General features: G+C 38.2%; 1 protein-coding gene across 1 annotated transcript; it reads left to right on the top strand.

Annotated features, from left to right (window-relative positions):
• The first annotated feature begins 1,124 nt into the window (after positions 1-1,124).
• Positions 1,125-15,238, top strand: LOC134678241 (ectin-like). Its single transcript, XM_063536710.1, has 7 exons — positions 1,125-1,222; positions 3,371-3,514; positions 7,257-7,338; positions 11,418-11,567; positions 12,062-12,191; positions 12,311-12,400; positions 12,888-15,238. The coding sequence occupies exons 1-7, from the start codon at positions 1,125-1,127 to the stop codon at positions 13,073-13,075; spliced, it is 882 nt and encodes a 293-aa protein (XP_063392780.1). The 3' UTR covers positions 13,076-15,238.
• The last annotated feature ends 1,414 nt before the right edge of the window (positions 15,239-16,652 follow it).

Raw genomic sequence — 16,652 nt, forward strand, 5'->3', positions numbered from 1 at the left:
TTCAAGTTTCTTTCTAGAACCAGAGGACCTACCGCGAATACCGAAGTTCACAAATTGCATCTTTCTCTGCACTCCTTAATTGGAGTAAAAGAGAAAGATGCCCGCAATTTGTGAACTTCGGTTTTCGCGGTAGGTTCTCAGTTATACAATATTCAACCTTATTTGTCTACGATAAGAACGTCACGGTCCGTCTTAGAAGAACATTATTGTCTCCTTTTCGCAGTCTGTTTACAGGAATATCGACTTTAAAATCAAGGAATAAAGGCGCCGACGACTGCTTGGAATGGAAGAAAAGTTGTTTGCGCAAGACCGAGCTTAGCGCGTGCGTGGCAAGGGTTGCGATTTCCTCTGCGTTCACGAAACATTTTACAATCGATGGTAAGTTCATCCCTATTGTAGCTTGGTCTTTATTTACGTAGTAAGTATAAGTGGGGGGAGGTCAGACTTACAATGGTTATGTTTTGAAGGAGTGATCGGTTAGTGTTGTGGATGACAGAGATGGGCGGATGCCTTTTGCAATGTAGGGAAGAGATTATTAGATACCAGATACTCAAAACGGAAAAACAAACCCTGGATGCGTTTTCATTTGCTTGCTTTTCCGATCAATGCCTTATTACTCCATTCCATATTATACCTTTGTCGTTCGTCATCCCATCATTCACCTCTCTCTCACACACTCCATCCGGTTTTTCCTTGATTTTCCTATCCTTTTACATCCTCAGCCCTATTCCATTTCCGTCATATGACTTTCATCCCTCGGCATCACATGCCCATACCACGGTAGACGATTTGATCTTAGTTTTTCTGTTAGGTATGCTTCAACTTTCTTACATATTATTCCTTAATCTATCCATTCTCGACTCGTCACACTTCCAACCATGAAAAACGTGTGGATTGTCTGTGTGAGAGATGATATGAAAAGAAAGAAGGTGAATGATGAGATGACGAACGACAGAGACGCTTGGAAGGAAAAGACACGAGATGGAAAAACGGCAAACGGATGATGATGACATGAGTTTTAGGTATCTGCGTATTTAGTTTCAATATCTCCCGGTATCTGGTATCACAGTGCACCTGGTATCTGGTATCAGGCGCCGCGCCGGTATCCGGCAGTGGATCGCGGCATGTCACGGCCGCGCGACGTGGAACTGGTGCCGCTAAAGTCGGCGCTCGCCCGCGACGACCAGCATGCGAGGGCGAAACCCGTGCCTGTGTCTAAAAGGTGATGTACAACATTAATGTTAATAAAAATTATGTTATTTTGCTCGTATTAGCCTGTAGCCGCCTAGCGCTCTGATAAGGTATCCCATTCCATTCTATTTTTTATTTTATTTGACAGATCAAAATTGCATTCGTCTTGGTAAGTTTTGAGTAGTTGGACACTAGAAGTTACCTATAATTAAGGTTGCATTCAAAAAAATACATTGTAAAAGGATCACCAGCTTTTCGTTAGGCCGTGTGTTACAAAATATTGTACGTAATAATATACCTATTCAAAATCATATTTAAACTTTAAAACCCTTTAGTGCATATAAAGCCCTATACGGCGATTATAATATTCAACTCTATTGACAGTTATTAAAGTACAAAATTTAACAAATAATTTTATGACATACAGAAAAGGGTTAGATAATACTTATAGAAGGTTCGAAATTTAAGACGTAATAATTGTTTCTTAGACGTTCGAGGATAGAGATCAACAAAAAATATCTATCGGGATCTACTTGCTCTTGGAAAGCACAATTATTGGTACCTAAAGTGGTGTTGATGAAGGTATAAAATTACAAAAATAAACAACCACCACCAAACGCTATTAGGGAAGCAGGTAGGTACTTAGACGCAAAGATAGCGATCCAAAAAAAATAACCAACATCAGAAATAACCTAGTGAACTGGATATTTTTATAGTGAGGATTTACAATTATAAAAAACCATTTGGCGAGGAGCTGCATGATGAAAACAAAAAAAGAACCTTAGTTGGCAATTAGACCATCAGTGTGGTGTTCACAACCATTAGGGCATCACGGCTCACGACAGTCACGACGCCAAGTACGCTTGTGAAAATATAATGAGGAAAAGGTTCGCAGTTCTCAATTTAATTGATTCGACGATTTTTAAACCCTGTTTCATGAGGTACCCGGACGCGCAGTTATTTAAAAACAATGTAAATTAACTAAGTAGTTTTGTGTGATGCTGTTGGTCTACAATTAGTTACATGCTAGTCTACTCATGAGCTCATGACGCATTAAAACTATTAGCAGCAGTAACATTAACAATTCGGGTCTCTCTTAACTGTCGCCTGCGGTATTTCCGGACCGCTACGACCTTTAAGAAAAGAGCGTACTCCCATCTTAAATGCCGATAACGCTCTTATTAACCTTTTGTATGCCTTGTCCTGTATATGTCCCACACAATTTGGACAGTACAATTTCAAGGTAACTGAGAAGCAAATATTTGACAAAGGCATATGAAGGGTTAAATATAACCCCTATCTGGTGTAGCGGGTGTCTTTGGGCGACGGTAATACATACCTTACCATCAGGCGATTCGTCTGCCCGTTTCCCTCTTATATCATAAAAAAACTTCGCGAGTCGGTAGCTCAATCTAAGTGACTGTGTTGAGTGTTGACACGCAAAGGTTCGGTGCGATGCGTGAGCTATCAAGTTAATATGTTATGTCTGTATCACGTGTACGAGTACAAACAGCAACACTGTTAACTGTCCATCGGTGGACCTTATGCCTTTTGTAATAAGGTCCACCAATAGACAGTTAACAGTGTGGGCGATGGTACCTACCCTTGAACTTAGAGATAGGCGCAGTGCTGCGGTTGCAGATGTCTCTGCGGTGAATTAAGATTGACTGCTAACTCCGATGTTGAGCGTATTATTACCGTAACACAATCCAAAACGACCCTAAAACTACAACTATGATCCATAAGTTTAACAGATAACTCGTTCTAATTGAATATGATTTAGATTTGCATTTGTTTTGTTCGTTCGTTAAATTTTAAACAACAACTACGATTTTAAGTCAACTAAGATTTTGTACCTTTTTCTTGTACATATATGTCTTGGCCTTAGAAAGGCTTAGTTAGTATTAGGATAGTAAGGTGCAGGGGGCCAAATTCGACTACGGGAAAATTTCAACTAATCGAAATACCTTCCATGTTTTACATTATTAACCAGATTGCGAGAACTAGATACAGATTACAGACCAGACATGTATTATGGCAGTCTAGTTAATAATGTACAACATGGAAGATATGTACTTATTTCCATTAGTTGAATTTTTTTCCGCAGTCGATATTGCCCCCCTTTTGCCTTGAGCTGTGGATCAAAACAAACGGTTAAAACTACAACTTTTTCACGCAGGTTGCTGGCAAACAAAAAAGCCCCGACTGCCCCTACGCCATTGGTGACACTATGCGGCGCGCCGCCCCCCTCCCGCCGCCGCGAGGAGCGCGCCGCCATGGACAACCTGCGGAGGAAGGTTGCCCCCGCATTGCTGCACCACAAGTAAGGGAACCACACTTATATGTATATCGTTGTCTGAGTACACACAACACAAGCTTTCTTGAGCTTACCGTGGGGCTTAGTCAATTTGTGTAAAAGTGTCCTATAATATTTATTTATTTATTTACATTTTATTTGTCTTAATAAACGGAACCTTCTAAACTCCTCTATTTTACTACATTAAAACCACCTAACTATAAAAACCCCGATTGCCCCCCACGCCATTGGTGACACTATGCGGCGCGCCGTAAGCCGTAATGGACAACCTGCGGAGGAAGGTTGCCCTCGCACTGCTACTCCACAAGTAAGCACTGTTGCAACACTTCACTTTTGTTCGTTTTAATTAACCGATTTCCAAATCTCAAAGAAGGAGGTTATCAATTCGGTTGCATGTTTTTTTAAGATGCAATTTTAGCTCACTTTGACAGCGAAGTAAAAAATTCTTATTCTGTATATAGGTTTAGATATATACATACCTATTTGTGTCCCGTATATATATATACCTCACTATTCAAAATAGTAATACCTTTATATTTAATTGATAAGTTTTCCATTTCTCAAACTTATTGACCCCTCGTAGGTATCAGCGGACTAAAAATGTTCACCACTACACACCGCACGTTCGTGAGATTAAACAAAGTTAAGGAAATTACATTAAAACTCGTTACCAAGTTTCGAAGCGATTCTACCGAATAGTAATTTGGCTCTCCCAAGTAGCATGGAAGTGTCGGCAACATCAATATACCAGCCAATTTAGAACTTAGAGTGATTTAAGAGACGTATAAGAGTGTCAGAAAAGATTTAAGCTGTATAAAAGGTATTTTACCGATATTATACAGCTCAAGCTGTATAAAAGCATTATAAAGGATTCTGCGGAATCATGGGGTGCTTTATCAGAATATAGAAAATATACTATAAAACTAAAAGTGTTGTGAAACACTACAAGCTAATTCTATCGTAAAAGCTGTATACAGGCTGTATTGTAGTAACACTTGGCACTTTTAGCTGTATAAAAGTATCTGTCAACTCCGTTTTAAAACTTTAAGTGTTGTGAAACACTACAAGCTAATTTTATGGTAAGAGCTGTATACAGGCTGTATTGTAGTATCACTTGGCACTTGTAGCTGTACAAATGTATCTGTCAACCCCGTTTTAAAGCTATTTCTTATGGCGTAATTTTACTCTCCTATAAGAATAGTAGTTGTATAACTTCTGTCTGTAAGGGTATTATAAAACTAAACGAATAAATGGCAGCTATAGTACAGCTTTTTTCTGTATTACTGACAGAGTCGCTTATTTCGGCGTAATTTTACACTCGCATAAGTATATATTTCGACCACGAAAATAAAAAATTGTAATGAACAAGATTAATAATTTAGAAAATTATGAAATGGAACGAAGAATAGACCAAATACATTTGGACCTAAGGGTTTTTTTATTTGTTATGCGGATCTCTAAAGAGACTTATAACTTATGTACGGAGAACCGAAATACAGCCAAATGAATACAAATCTTCTATTCTAAAGCTGTTTTAATTACAAAAGCTGTAAATGACACTCCATTTATTACACAGCACAGCTACTAAGATTATAATGCTCTCCAACTATCCTGTAAGCGGTTTAAAAATTGTCGCCATTTTACAATGAAACAAAAAGTATTTGTAAATATAATTAAGGAAATACTTGCAAATATTAAGCAGACTAACATCGTGTTACGATTACCAGCTAAAATAAATTAACTTTAGCCTTAGAATTAATATTTATAAAACTTTTTGATATTCTAACCTTAAAAACAAACACTAACTTTCCCGATTTTTGATATTTTCCTTATGGTTTCTCTTTGTTATTTTGCAGGCGCGTGAATATTTTGCCAGAAAAGATACATAGGTTCACAATAAATAATAATCGGCACTTACAAATAGTATAATATTCCACTTAAGTCCTCTATAATATTTACTTTTACTTTTACCATCCACTATAACACTTTATTGTCGCCATTACTATATTACGAATGAACAAGATTAAGACATTTTAGTTTCCTAAATGATTATTATTCTCTTGTAATCATTTTTAAAAACTCATTTAAAACTCATATTCTTATATCGTACTTATAAGGATTATCTGTAGTGTTAAGGTTTCCTGTTACACCGAAATATAGCTGTAATGCAGCTATTATGCAGCTTATGTATTGCTTATACAGCTACTCTACAGCTCTAATAACGCGAAAGGCTGTATAATTTGGGCCCTTTTTTAACTTATAAGGGCTGTATAAGCGCTTATACAGCCTTTGTACAGCCTAACTGTACAGCTTATAGTATACAAATAAACTTCAATACAGCTTATATACAGCTTGCAATGCTACTTGGGCTGCCAACTACTTTTGCTACAAAGCAAAAGTAATGTCTTGAAGTGTTTGAATGCAAACCAGCATACATAGAGCTCTGATTCGGTGTAATATGTAAACATAAGGTAAAGTTGTATTAGGGAGGTTTAGTGGAAATAAAAATGTGACGTCCTACGAGTAAAGGCACCTTATGGCGGTTGGCGCTTACGCTATTATTAACGCCGCTCCAATATTATGGCAGCGTTATGCGACGTAAGCGCCAGCCGCCATAAGGTACCTTTTACCATGGAACGTCACAAATGTTTTGTAGAGTTTTTTAGTTGGTAGGGCGGGCAATATGGTAATCTATTGCGTGCACTGATGCCTCGGCAAAGGGGAAGCGTGGCATAACACTGAAATGCCATTCAAAATGCTATTTTATTCTGATTGGTATAAGACATTGTTTTAAAATAGCAATTCGTAGTGTATGAGACATCGATTCGGGGAATCGTGGCAGATTATATCGGAGCGGCCAAATCGCTCGTAATATCTAAACAACTCTATTTTAAGAGTCACACGAGGAGTTCTAGCCGCCGCCACACGAGAAGGTACAATCGATAATTACACTCTCATTGTAACACAACATTCTGATTAAACATCAACATGAAGTAACATATATATCTTTTTTTTATTAAATAATTTTCGTTGCTATAAATTGTAATAAGGTGCAATTTCGACTGCGCGATATTTCAACTACTTAATCGAAATATATTCCACGTCTTTCATTAGGGGTCATCCATTAATTACATCACACGTTTAGGGGGAGGGAGGGGGTCAAGAAAATGTGACATATTGTGACATGGAGGAGGGGGGAGAAGAGAAACAAACTTTGTGACGTCACATTAACTTCATCAGTAACTGTACATTTAAATAACAAGTTTTTAAAACGATAATCGTTTTATTCATTTAATTTTCTTTCCTAAGCAGTTTTGGGTTATAAAATTACTAATATTTATATCGTCAAAAATATTTTGATAAAATATTAATAATACTTACTAGGTACTTACTTAATTCGATTTGGCGATTTCGTAGAAAAAATGTGACGCACACTAGGGGGGAGGGGTTTGCCAAATGTGACCAAGTGTGACAAGGAGGGGGGGAGGGGTCAAAAAACCTAGAAATTCGTGTGACGTAATTAATGGATGACCCCTTATTAACTTAAGTTGAAATTTCTTCGCAGTCGAAATTATCCCCCTTACAAACAAATTAGCCTGCAATGCCCTTCTCCATACCAGGGTTCATATAGGGCAATAATTACCTACTCATATCATAATGCCTGCTAAACTTAACTGGGGGGTACTAAAATTTTCATCCGAATTTAGACAGCATATTTCTCGAGTGTGACATTAGTCGGTTGTTACAGACGCGCAGCTCATAACAACAACAACGAAGAAGTGGACAACGAACCGGAGAAGCTGGACAACAGGCCTAAACTACTACAAAAGGTACATTACACCTACTTGAGGCGAGATATACCTATAGTTCGTAGGTTTCTAATAGAGCCCGAGCTAATCTTATTGTCTATTGTTAAGTAAAACCGCTCGTGCCACGTGCCACAACCACCTGCATAAAAAGTACAGTACTTCGGTTACCGAGTGCCGGCGAGTCGAACACTACAGAACCAGTCTAAAATGTGTCATCGAGATGCGTAACAAAGGCGCGTTATCGGAGAGCGCACCTACACTGGTTTTTTGAGCGTTGGACTAGCCCGCGCTCAGGTGCCAAATAGAATAATTATGACCCTTTTTTGCAGGTAAGTAGCACGTGCGGTTTTACTTAACAATAGACAATAGGATTAGCCGCCGGGCTCTATTACAAAGCTAATACGAACTATACCCAGGCTAGTTTATTTCTCAGTAATCCCAGTCTGATCCTATCGGGTAGGTAGTTGAATAAGGCTGCTGTGTCGATGAAATTATCAATTTGTTCGTTGTCCGAGAAAAACGCTAGTGGACGGAATAGTCCCTATGACGGAAATATCCACATTGACCTTACCTAGTTAGATCTACACTACACCTGCAGTTATTGAAGACCATGGCCAGTGTCAAAACAAAACGTCGGAAATTATAGTAATCAATTTCGCAATGTTCACATATTATTTATTATTAATCAAGCTAACATAAAACCTTAAAAATCTTCCTTATAAATAGACAGAAAAAAACCATTATAGGAAGTAAATCGTTCGAGTGCGGTCTCAGTTACAATCGGCCTTACCTCGACCCTCGAATTTCGAATATCATCTATCCCTGTCAGTCTCAAGACGGAAATGTTTCACTTTTCGCATTCCCCGTTCGGGGAAGGTCAGGCCCGGTGCGATGCATTGCGGAGCGGTCAAGGGCGCGATCTACTTTCCAACCTATTCAGATTCGCAAATGAGCTGTCTTGCTCTAATTCTATGAGCAGGGTTTTGATATTGGTGAAATCGTCATAAGTATAATTTTGCTCTCTCTACCTCGATTCGATACTGGCTATATTGTCCCACTGGACAGAAGTCATTTTTAACCGACTTTCAAATCTCGAAAAACGATGTTCTTAACCCATTTGTATGTTTTTAAAATGTTTGTTACTTCATATCTCCGTCATTTCTGGACCGATTTAAAAAAATATTTTTTGATTTTAGGTATGTATATCATACCTACAGATTAGTCCCATTTTTGTCAAAACATAGTTCTGATGATGGGATTCATGAGGAATCGAGGGAACTCCTCAAATCTTAAGTGTATTTATACATATAGTGATTTTTGTATTTTTATAAACGAATCAAGCATTCATGTAAGTAAGTACATTCATTTTAAACTGCACTGCACTGTACATGCCGAGTTAAGCTGAAAAATGTAAACAAACAAGCTTGTACTCGTAACAAAGGCTTACGCTATCTGACGTCGACCCAAATAAATACACGGCAATTTAATTTGACAAATCGGCTCCTATTAGATTACTTGCACAAAATGCCGGACGTCCATCCGGTTACCTAAAGTGGTCATGACGAGCTTTTGTTGGAGTTTTTCCGACAAGCCTAATTTAACCTTTTGGACGCCAATGACCGATATATCCGCACCGCAGGTCCAACGCCAAGGACGCATTAATCGGTCACAGACTACAGAGTATCATAGACCTACGTGCATATGCATAAAGTTCAATTTCAGTTTTGAGACTTCGGTGACGTGGCGCCCGAGTGACAGCTTTTGTGTTTGACACGGCGTCGAAAAGATTAAGTAGGTACCTAAGTAACGTCGAAGCTAACTTTACAATGACTCGAACAGAACAAAGTGTGAGGTGTCATTATAAACGTCATATAGAAGGATCAAACACATTTTAGAAAAAGGTCACTTCCGTGGACAATTCAATCAAAGTTAACGACTCTGCTACATAGATATCCCGTTTTTCTTATTTGAGTCTCAAGTACTGAACAATGTATCCTGCCTGTAAAGGTGCCGCGTAAAAAATAGCTTTAGATTGCCTTAAATTTGCGATGTCTGTAGGAAAGACGCGAATAGTCCGAACACCTTATAAAAAAGGTCACTTCTGTGGACAATCAATCAAAGTTAGACTCTGGTAAATAGATATAGGATAGCTTTAGGTTCCCTTAAATATGCGATGTCTACAGAAAGGACGCAAACGAGTTAAAAGCTAAAACATGTGTAGGTATGACCCAGAAACTCTTTGTTTTTATTTATCCAATAAACAAAACTCTTAAATAATAATTCAACATAGTGAAACAGCGAGCGAAAACCGCGTACGGTTTATCTGCCGCCATTGTCGCTCGTTTACTTACATTCCGGTTGGTAGTTATAGCTAAATGTATAATAAGGAAAGAATAGTTATTACAAATAATCATTTTAGTTTACCTGAGTTGTTGATACACAACTCGGGCGCGCACCTGTACTTGATAACAACATATTTTTTATAATTGTTTTGGTCTTATGTGTTATTAATTACATGTATTTTGATTTACATCATTAGGCCATGAGTTTATAGTGTATAGGGTAAGATATATTTCCATATTCTTTTTCCATCAATCCATCCAGTCAAAATTGGCCTTTACTTTGATATTACTCGTATGTGAAGAATGAATATAAAAAATATTTTTTATTTAACAGAAAAAACCTTATTTAACCTGTGGATGGATTTTATACACCAGCGAGCGGGTAACTCTAGAATGCTGGCGATGTTTAGCGAAAACACTCTTGGATCGCTCGGCTGACTTCGGCGAACCTAATGAATGAACTTCTCGAGCTTCGTGCGGTTCGTATTACAAGAGGGAGCGGAACTCATTTCATCTACTGTTTTTGGTTTTGTTTCTATCAGTTGCACCGTGAACGGAACGGAAATAACACATCCGCACCTGACACTCCTGACAGATTGATCAACGTCACCCGGCGTGCCGCGGCGGTTTACTATGAAACTTTCCATAATTACCTAATAAATTAATTAGTTTTAGGTGTGTGTGTGATTTTATTTTTATATTTTTCACATGTACGTTTTTATTTTTACCGTATTAAACGCTCTGAATATGAATCCATAAGTACAATATAAAATTTAGCGAACTCTTTAACGATGACAAAACAGATCGGTGCAACCGACCCAAAATGTATTAACTTAAAAACTGGCCAAGTGCGAGTCGGACTCGCGCACGAAGGATTCAAAACCATTACACAAAAAATGCCAAAAAAATACCGTTTGTTGTATGAGATCCGAGCCCCACTTAAAAATTTATATTTACTGATTCTTATATTCTGTTTTTAGTATTTGTTGTTATAGCGGCAACAGAAATACATCATCTGTGAAAATTTCAACTGCCTAGCTGATATCGCGATATGATACATATACAGCAGATACCTATCGCGTGGGTGGGAAGCCAGCCGCCAATAGCTCGTGCCTTAAGCTGCTTGCCTCATTTCCTTTGTATTCGCGCGCTATTCTCCCCGAGCGACCCTCAGCCTAGCCGCTTCAGGCGGTCGAGTCAAGGCTTTTTTAAATGGCACAATCACGCACAAAGGTTAAACTTGAAGAAAGAGTTTCATGAAAATCAAAGTAGGGTAAAGTCGAACCGAGATAAGTCTGCATGACATTTTTGACAAATTGTGTTAATGTCAAATTTCTATAGGCCCCGTGCATGAACTATAGGGGGCAGCATAGGAGCCGTCAGATTTTTGGCACGAAGCGAAAATGTGACGTTTGTGCTTCCGATGTAGCCCACAAGATGGTAAAACCTACTACGCACAAGGAAACGTACCTACCTACTAGAACGGTAGATGGTAGCACTTGCTTTGGCAATGTACATGTGCACATATGTTTCCGATTCAGGCAACAAGATGGCAGACCCTCCAACGCGCACGGTCCTATAATGACATCATTAATGTCAAATTTCTATAAAAATATGAAGTTTACACAATGACACTCCCTAACTTTGTTCCGATCAAATCGGTGCAGCGTTATTGATATTATTGGTAAATTATTTACGAAAAACCCTGTTAGAGGGAGATAAGTATTTCCAACTTAGTTATTGGCTCTTCATCCGCAGGTCCTCCAAACGAAGCCAGTGAGCATGGTGGTGCAGTGGAGCGAGATCCGCACAGCCTGGCAGGACAGCGACTTCATCACCGAGTGCCTGTGCTGGCACAACGTGTACCGCCAGCGGCACGGCGCGCCGCAGCTCTACATGGCCCCGGAGGTACCTCATAACTTGAAGCCTGCTCCACACTCGCGTTCACGGCTTCGCCTTCATATCCAAAACTGTAGACCGCGAGCGACCCACAAAAAATGTGCTTAAAAGCACGTTATGAGTATGTTTGTACACGCCAGACCTGCTCGCATGACTTACGTTGTCGCGCGCGTCGCCATTCTTGAAGTCTCTCGTGACAACGCAAGTCATGCTGTGCGGTCAGGTACATTAGGTACATCGATTCGCCAATTTAAACAATCACCCTTCTTTTTCACCAATCTTATAGGTACTATAAATGGCATATTGGATAGTCAAGTTTGCATAATTATAGTACTTATCTGGGATTTCAAAAAAGCGTTTTTCCCAAATTCTTGTGGGCCACCGGAGACCCACATAATATTCAAGTGTAAGTAGCAGGCCTCTATGATTTTTCACCAATTTAAATCTGACTATCCAATAGCTTTTAATCTGTATTAATGTTTAAGTATCCTATCTTTTTTCAGCTATGCGACTACGCGCAAGCCTGGGCCAACCATCTCGCTCACACCAACAAGTTCTGCTACAGGAACGACAGGGACGTCGGCCAGAACCTCTACCAGCGGCCGGTGAGCGCGCTGCAGCCTGACGTCACAGGTATGACGTCACATAAGTATAATACACAGTGCGGCGTGGCATTTCGCAAGTAGCAAATTATAAATGAAAATATCGCAATGACCCTATTGTATATTATAAATGCGTGTGTATTTCCCCAGGACAAGAAGTATCGTCGTATTGGTACGCAGCAGTTCGCCAGTACAGCTTCTTCAAAGAACCAGATATATTGCATGCCAACGTCAATGCAGGTAGGTACCTACGCTATTAATCTAATTTCATGTACGAGCATGGAAAGTATGGAAACAGTTAATGACATGGAGTAAATCTTATTACTACGACATAAGGTCCGCGAGTGGTGAAATCCAGGATGAAAAATAAAACTTATTATTAAAGGCACAAAATGGAAATAATCACTCTGCCACTGATAAGATTCGAATTTGCGACCTTTGTACCTATGGTAGAGCGATCGAGCCGTTATTCCAAATGGTTGCGACAGATGTATCAGGTAGTGCATAATTATTTTAAATCGTATTTTCACGGAAACGTTACGAACGTTGTCTTGCTATTTCAGTCAGTCTTGGTACAAAAAGTATTGAGGTCGCCCGAAGTAAGTAGCGTGACAAAATACCAACGTTTCCGAGAAAATACGATGCAAAACAATTATGCACCACATCTGTCATTCAGGTTATTTTAAAAAGTTCCAAAAAACAATTTTATATATTCATTTCCTTATAGGTCATTTCACTCAAATGGTATGGGTGGCCACTCGATTCTTCGGCGTTGGCAAAGCGCGGTCCCGCGCGGGCAAGGTGATCGTGGTTGCCAACTACTCGCCTCCAGGGAACTACTCGGGGCAGTTCGAGACCAACGTGCTGCCGCCGCTGCCAGAGACCATGCCCGACGTCCCCGTACCGGAGCACTGACAGTTCTCTATAAAGGGTAGGAGGTTTCAGGCTGACGTGAGGATCAAGAAATAGGTACAGATGTACTGCATCATTATTTTTCATCGTATTTTCAAGGAGACTTACGAACGTGTCTTGCTATTTGAGTCAGTCTCGGTACAAATAGTAATGAGGTTGACTGAAGTAGCATGACAAATACGAACGTTTCCGAGAAAATACTATGGAAAACAATTATGCACTACATCTGAATAACTTTGCCCTTTTGTCCTAGCTTTGCCAACATACAGATTATTTCTGTAGAGAATAGAAAACTTTTTCAAAACTGGATGAACATACAAAACAAGACATTGAGCTGCGTAAGGACGGAAGGGCAAAGTTAGTGGTCATAGTTAAATGTATTCATAGATATCGGTTGACGAGACAAAAGTATGTTACCAGTTCCGGCGGAGCCTATCCTTTATACATATTTTGTGGAAAAGTAAGATAAACATGTAGGTAGTGAACGTTAGTCAATACCTACATCATATTTTGTTTATTCCTAATTTAATATTAAATGTATTAGACGGTATTTTTAACTCAGATAAAATTCCGCCAAATGATGATATAAAATATCTGTCCATAAATGATGATTTAGTTCCTAAATACCGTCCGTAAAAAGGAGATTACTATGAAGTTCACTGAATAGGTGTACACTAACCCCCTTATTCATAAACGCGATACAAACCTCAATTAGCTAATAATCGTTTGTCTTTATCTGTCATTTTGACTTATGTATTGGTAAGAAAGGGATAAAACATAATATAACTAAATCAGGCCCGTAAAGTTTTATGAATAAGGGGGTTAGTGCATAGACGTCATACCGTGATCATGGTCATTTCATTACCTATAGGGATCGTGTGCGTTAGAGGGGCCCTTATCTTGTGTGTCTTATCATCTACAATCCTGTCCTTTTTTATTTCTAAATCATAACCGAAAATGTTAAAATAGAGTGCATAAAGTACCACATTACGTGTTTGTGGCCTACGTTTGGTGTGGCTTCTATGGGCTAAGGGAATAGTGATCTAAGCGCTAGTAAACCCTTATTATGAATACGGAGGTTAATTAATTATGATAAGTGGTTTTTTATAATTTTTATGAATTAGGAATTCATTATACAAACGGGTTAAGCCGTTTTAAAATATCTATCTTTTAATTAAAACTTGCAAGGCAAGATTTTTAATAAAGGTTTTCGTTAGAATATATAGAACCTCAAGCTAAAGAGGTTTCAGTAAGAAAACAAGCCAAATAAGTTTTTCAAAAAACTCATAACTATTAGTGCTATGAAAAAGTATCTTCTGAAAAGTAAAGGGGTCTCAAGATTAGCGCCTGCCTCTACACTCCATCAAATCATAATAAATATATGAAAAGCTTGATGGTTGAGGCTGGACGCAGTCATATAACTTGAAGACTACCGGTTTAACTTCTTTAGCTTGAGGCCCTTAATCAATTGGTACAAGAAACACCTATGAGTATACCTAAGTATAAATATATACGTATACTACAAGTTCAATTTTCTCAGGAGTCCTAATGATACTTTCCAAAAAAAAACGGAGTGATATTCGGGCCATGGGTACCTAAAGTTAACATCAAAAATAGCGGAACAAACTACGCATCAAATATACTACAAAAATCTGTCAAAAATAGACAATTATTTAAAACAATTACAATTAGACGGTACAATTTTACTACTTGGACAGCTAGCGAACTGTAGAGATTTAGGTACTTATTTTTATTTAGAAAAATATTCGAGGTTGGCAGATATTTTTGGCGCGTTGTTACACCCGCTACTATTGATGGCTGACTTTGTAGGTAGCTACTGTGGCTCGGTAAAGACCGGTTTTCCTAGGATAGCGGCGCCGTCATATAGCGGCCGCCTCCATACGGCTAAATATGGATGTCGTAGTATTTATATGGAGACGGCCGCTATATGAGGGCACCGCTATCCTAGGAGACTAGAGCATAACACATAACTTATGGTACATTGACGTATATCTCAGGTCTGGCCTTACGGGCGATAACATTGGGGCATGAATGGGGCCAGTAGAGCGGTACGCTACAACGCGATTGGTTGATATGTACGCGCGCGATTGGTCGTAACGTAGTTGCGTTAGACTGCACGATTGACAACGCTGAACTAGTACCATTTTTGCCCGTAAAGATCGGTTTTCCTAGGATAGCGGTGCCGTCATATAGCGGCCGTCTCCGTACAAATCCTACGACACCCATATTTAGCCGTATTATTTAGTACGTACGTACGTAAACTTGAGCATAAAGATCGGTTTTCCTAGGATAGCGGTGACGTCATATAGTGGCCGTCCCATACTAAATAATACGGCTAAATATGAATGTCGTAATCTGTATGGAGACGGCCGCTATATGACGGCACCGCTATCCTAGGAAACCAAAGCATAAGGCCCGTCCTGAGATATAAGTCAATGTTATGACACTACTTTTTACATTGCGTAGTTATTACCTGTTACAGTATTTCATTAGTAAGCTAGCTAGCTATAGTATGTGAGCTACTTATATACCCTGTTAAATTATTAGTAGATTAATCTTAATATTGTGGCAATGTCTTCCCAGATGGTTGTTTTAAATTTAATAGTTTCCCTAGCTTCCTCGTATTTGAAATTAGACTTATATTGAGTTTAGCAACATAAAGTGAGCTCATAGTAAGTAGTAAAAAAAGATAGGTGTTTTTGATTGCTGTGTGCAAATTTTTTTAGCTATTTTTGTTAAACAATCACATAATTTCATAGTTACAAAGTGAGGAGAGCAGAGTTAGCATTAGACATACTCTAATGGCATTAAAAGAACATATCTTATAAATCGATATAATAAATACGGAACTAAACTAATATTGAAAGGTCTAAATTAAAGCAATATTTGTGTTTGCTAAGTTTAAAAGTAGTATCTAATTTTGTTAAATTTACAGTAGAAAAAAGAGAGATAGTAATTAAGTAAGAAATCAATTGCAGAGTTGCCTCGATTTGTATACCACAATATGGAATTATACTTAAATACTTACCAGGCATATATATATTTTAATAGCATGCCATTAAATTGCATTTTGAAATGTATGTTGCAAATTGTTGATGCATATTTTATATCGCAAAAATATTTTGTAATTAATTAACAACATATATTTTTGTCTAAAATATACATACAGTTTATAATTTATTAACCGTTAGCCGCAGAGTGATAACAAAAATGATAATTAGGATCTTAATACATAATAATACACTTTTAGGTAAACTTTACAACGTACACGCCAAGTAGTCTGACAAAATTGTTACACAATATTTGATAATAACAGACAATTAGGTATCCCATATTTTTCATTTTATTTCAGTCATATAATATTAATTGTATTTTGCATTTATTTTACAAATATAGATAAATCTACAAACATGGGCAAAGTTATAATAAAAATGTGGACCTACATCTCTATCTGAAATTGTTGTATCTAAATTGTTTATTTTTATTCTTACCCGTTTAGAGCGTTATCCGAATTAAATATTAAATTTATTTAATGCTTATCTTGTAGGCACTCAAACTT

Source organism: Cydia fagiglandana, chromosome Z (genome assembly GCF_963556715.1).
Source record: "Cydia fagiglandana chromosome Z, ilCydFagi1.1, whole genome shotgun sequence".
In the NCBI taxonomy this organism is placed as follows: Eukaryota; Metazoa; Arthropoda; class Insecta; order Lepidoptera; family Tortricidae; genus Cydia; species Cydia fagiglandana.

Bases quoted from the DNA above. Each gene is read 5' to 3' on its own strand.
- LOC134678241 (XM_063536710.1), top strand. From the start codon at position 1,125: ATGTCACGGCCGCGCGACGTGGAACTGGTGCCGCTAAAGTCGGCGCTC. The intron at 7,339-11,417 runs GTACATTACACC...CTTCATCCGCAG, and splicing joins GGCCTAAACTACTACAAAAG to GTCCTCCAAACGAAGCCAGT. The intron at 12,192-12,310 runs GTATGACGTCAC...GTATTTCCCCAG, and splicing joins GCTGCAGCCTGACGTCACAG to GACAAGAAGTATCGTCGTAT.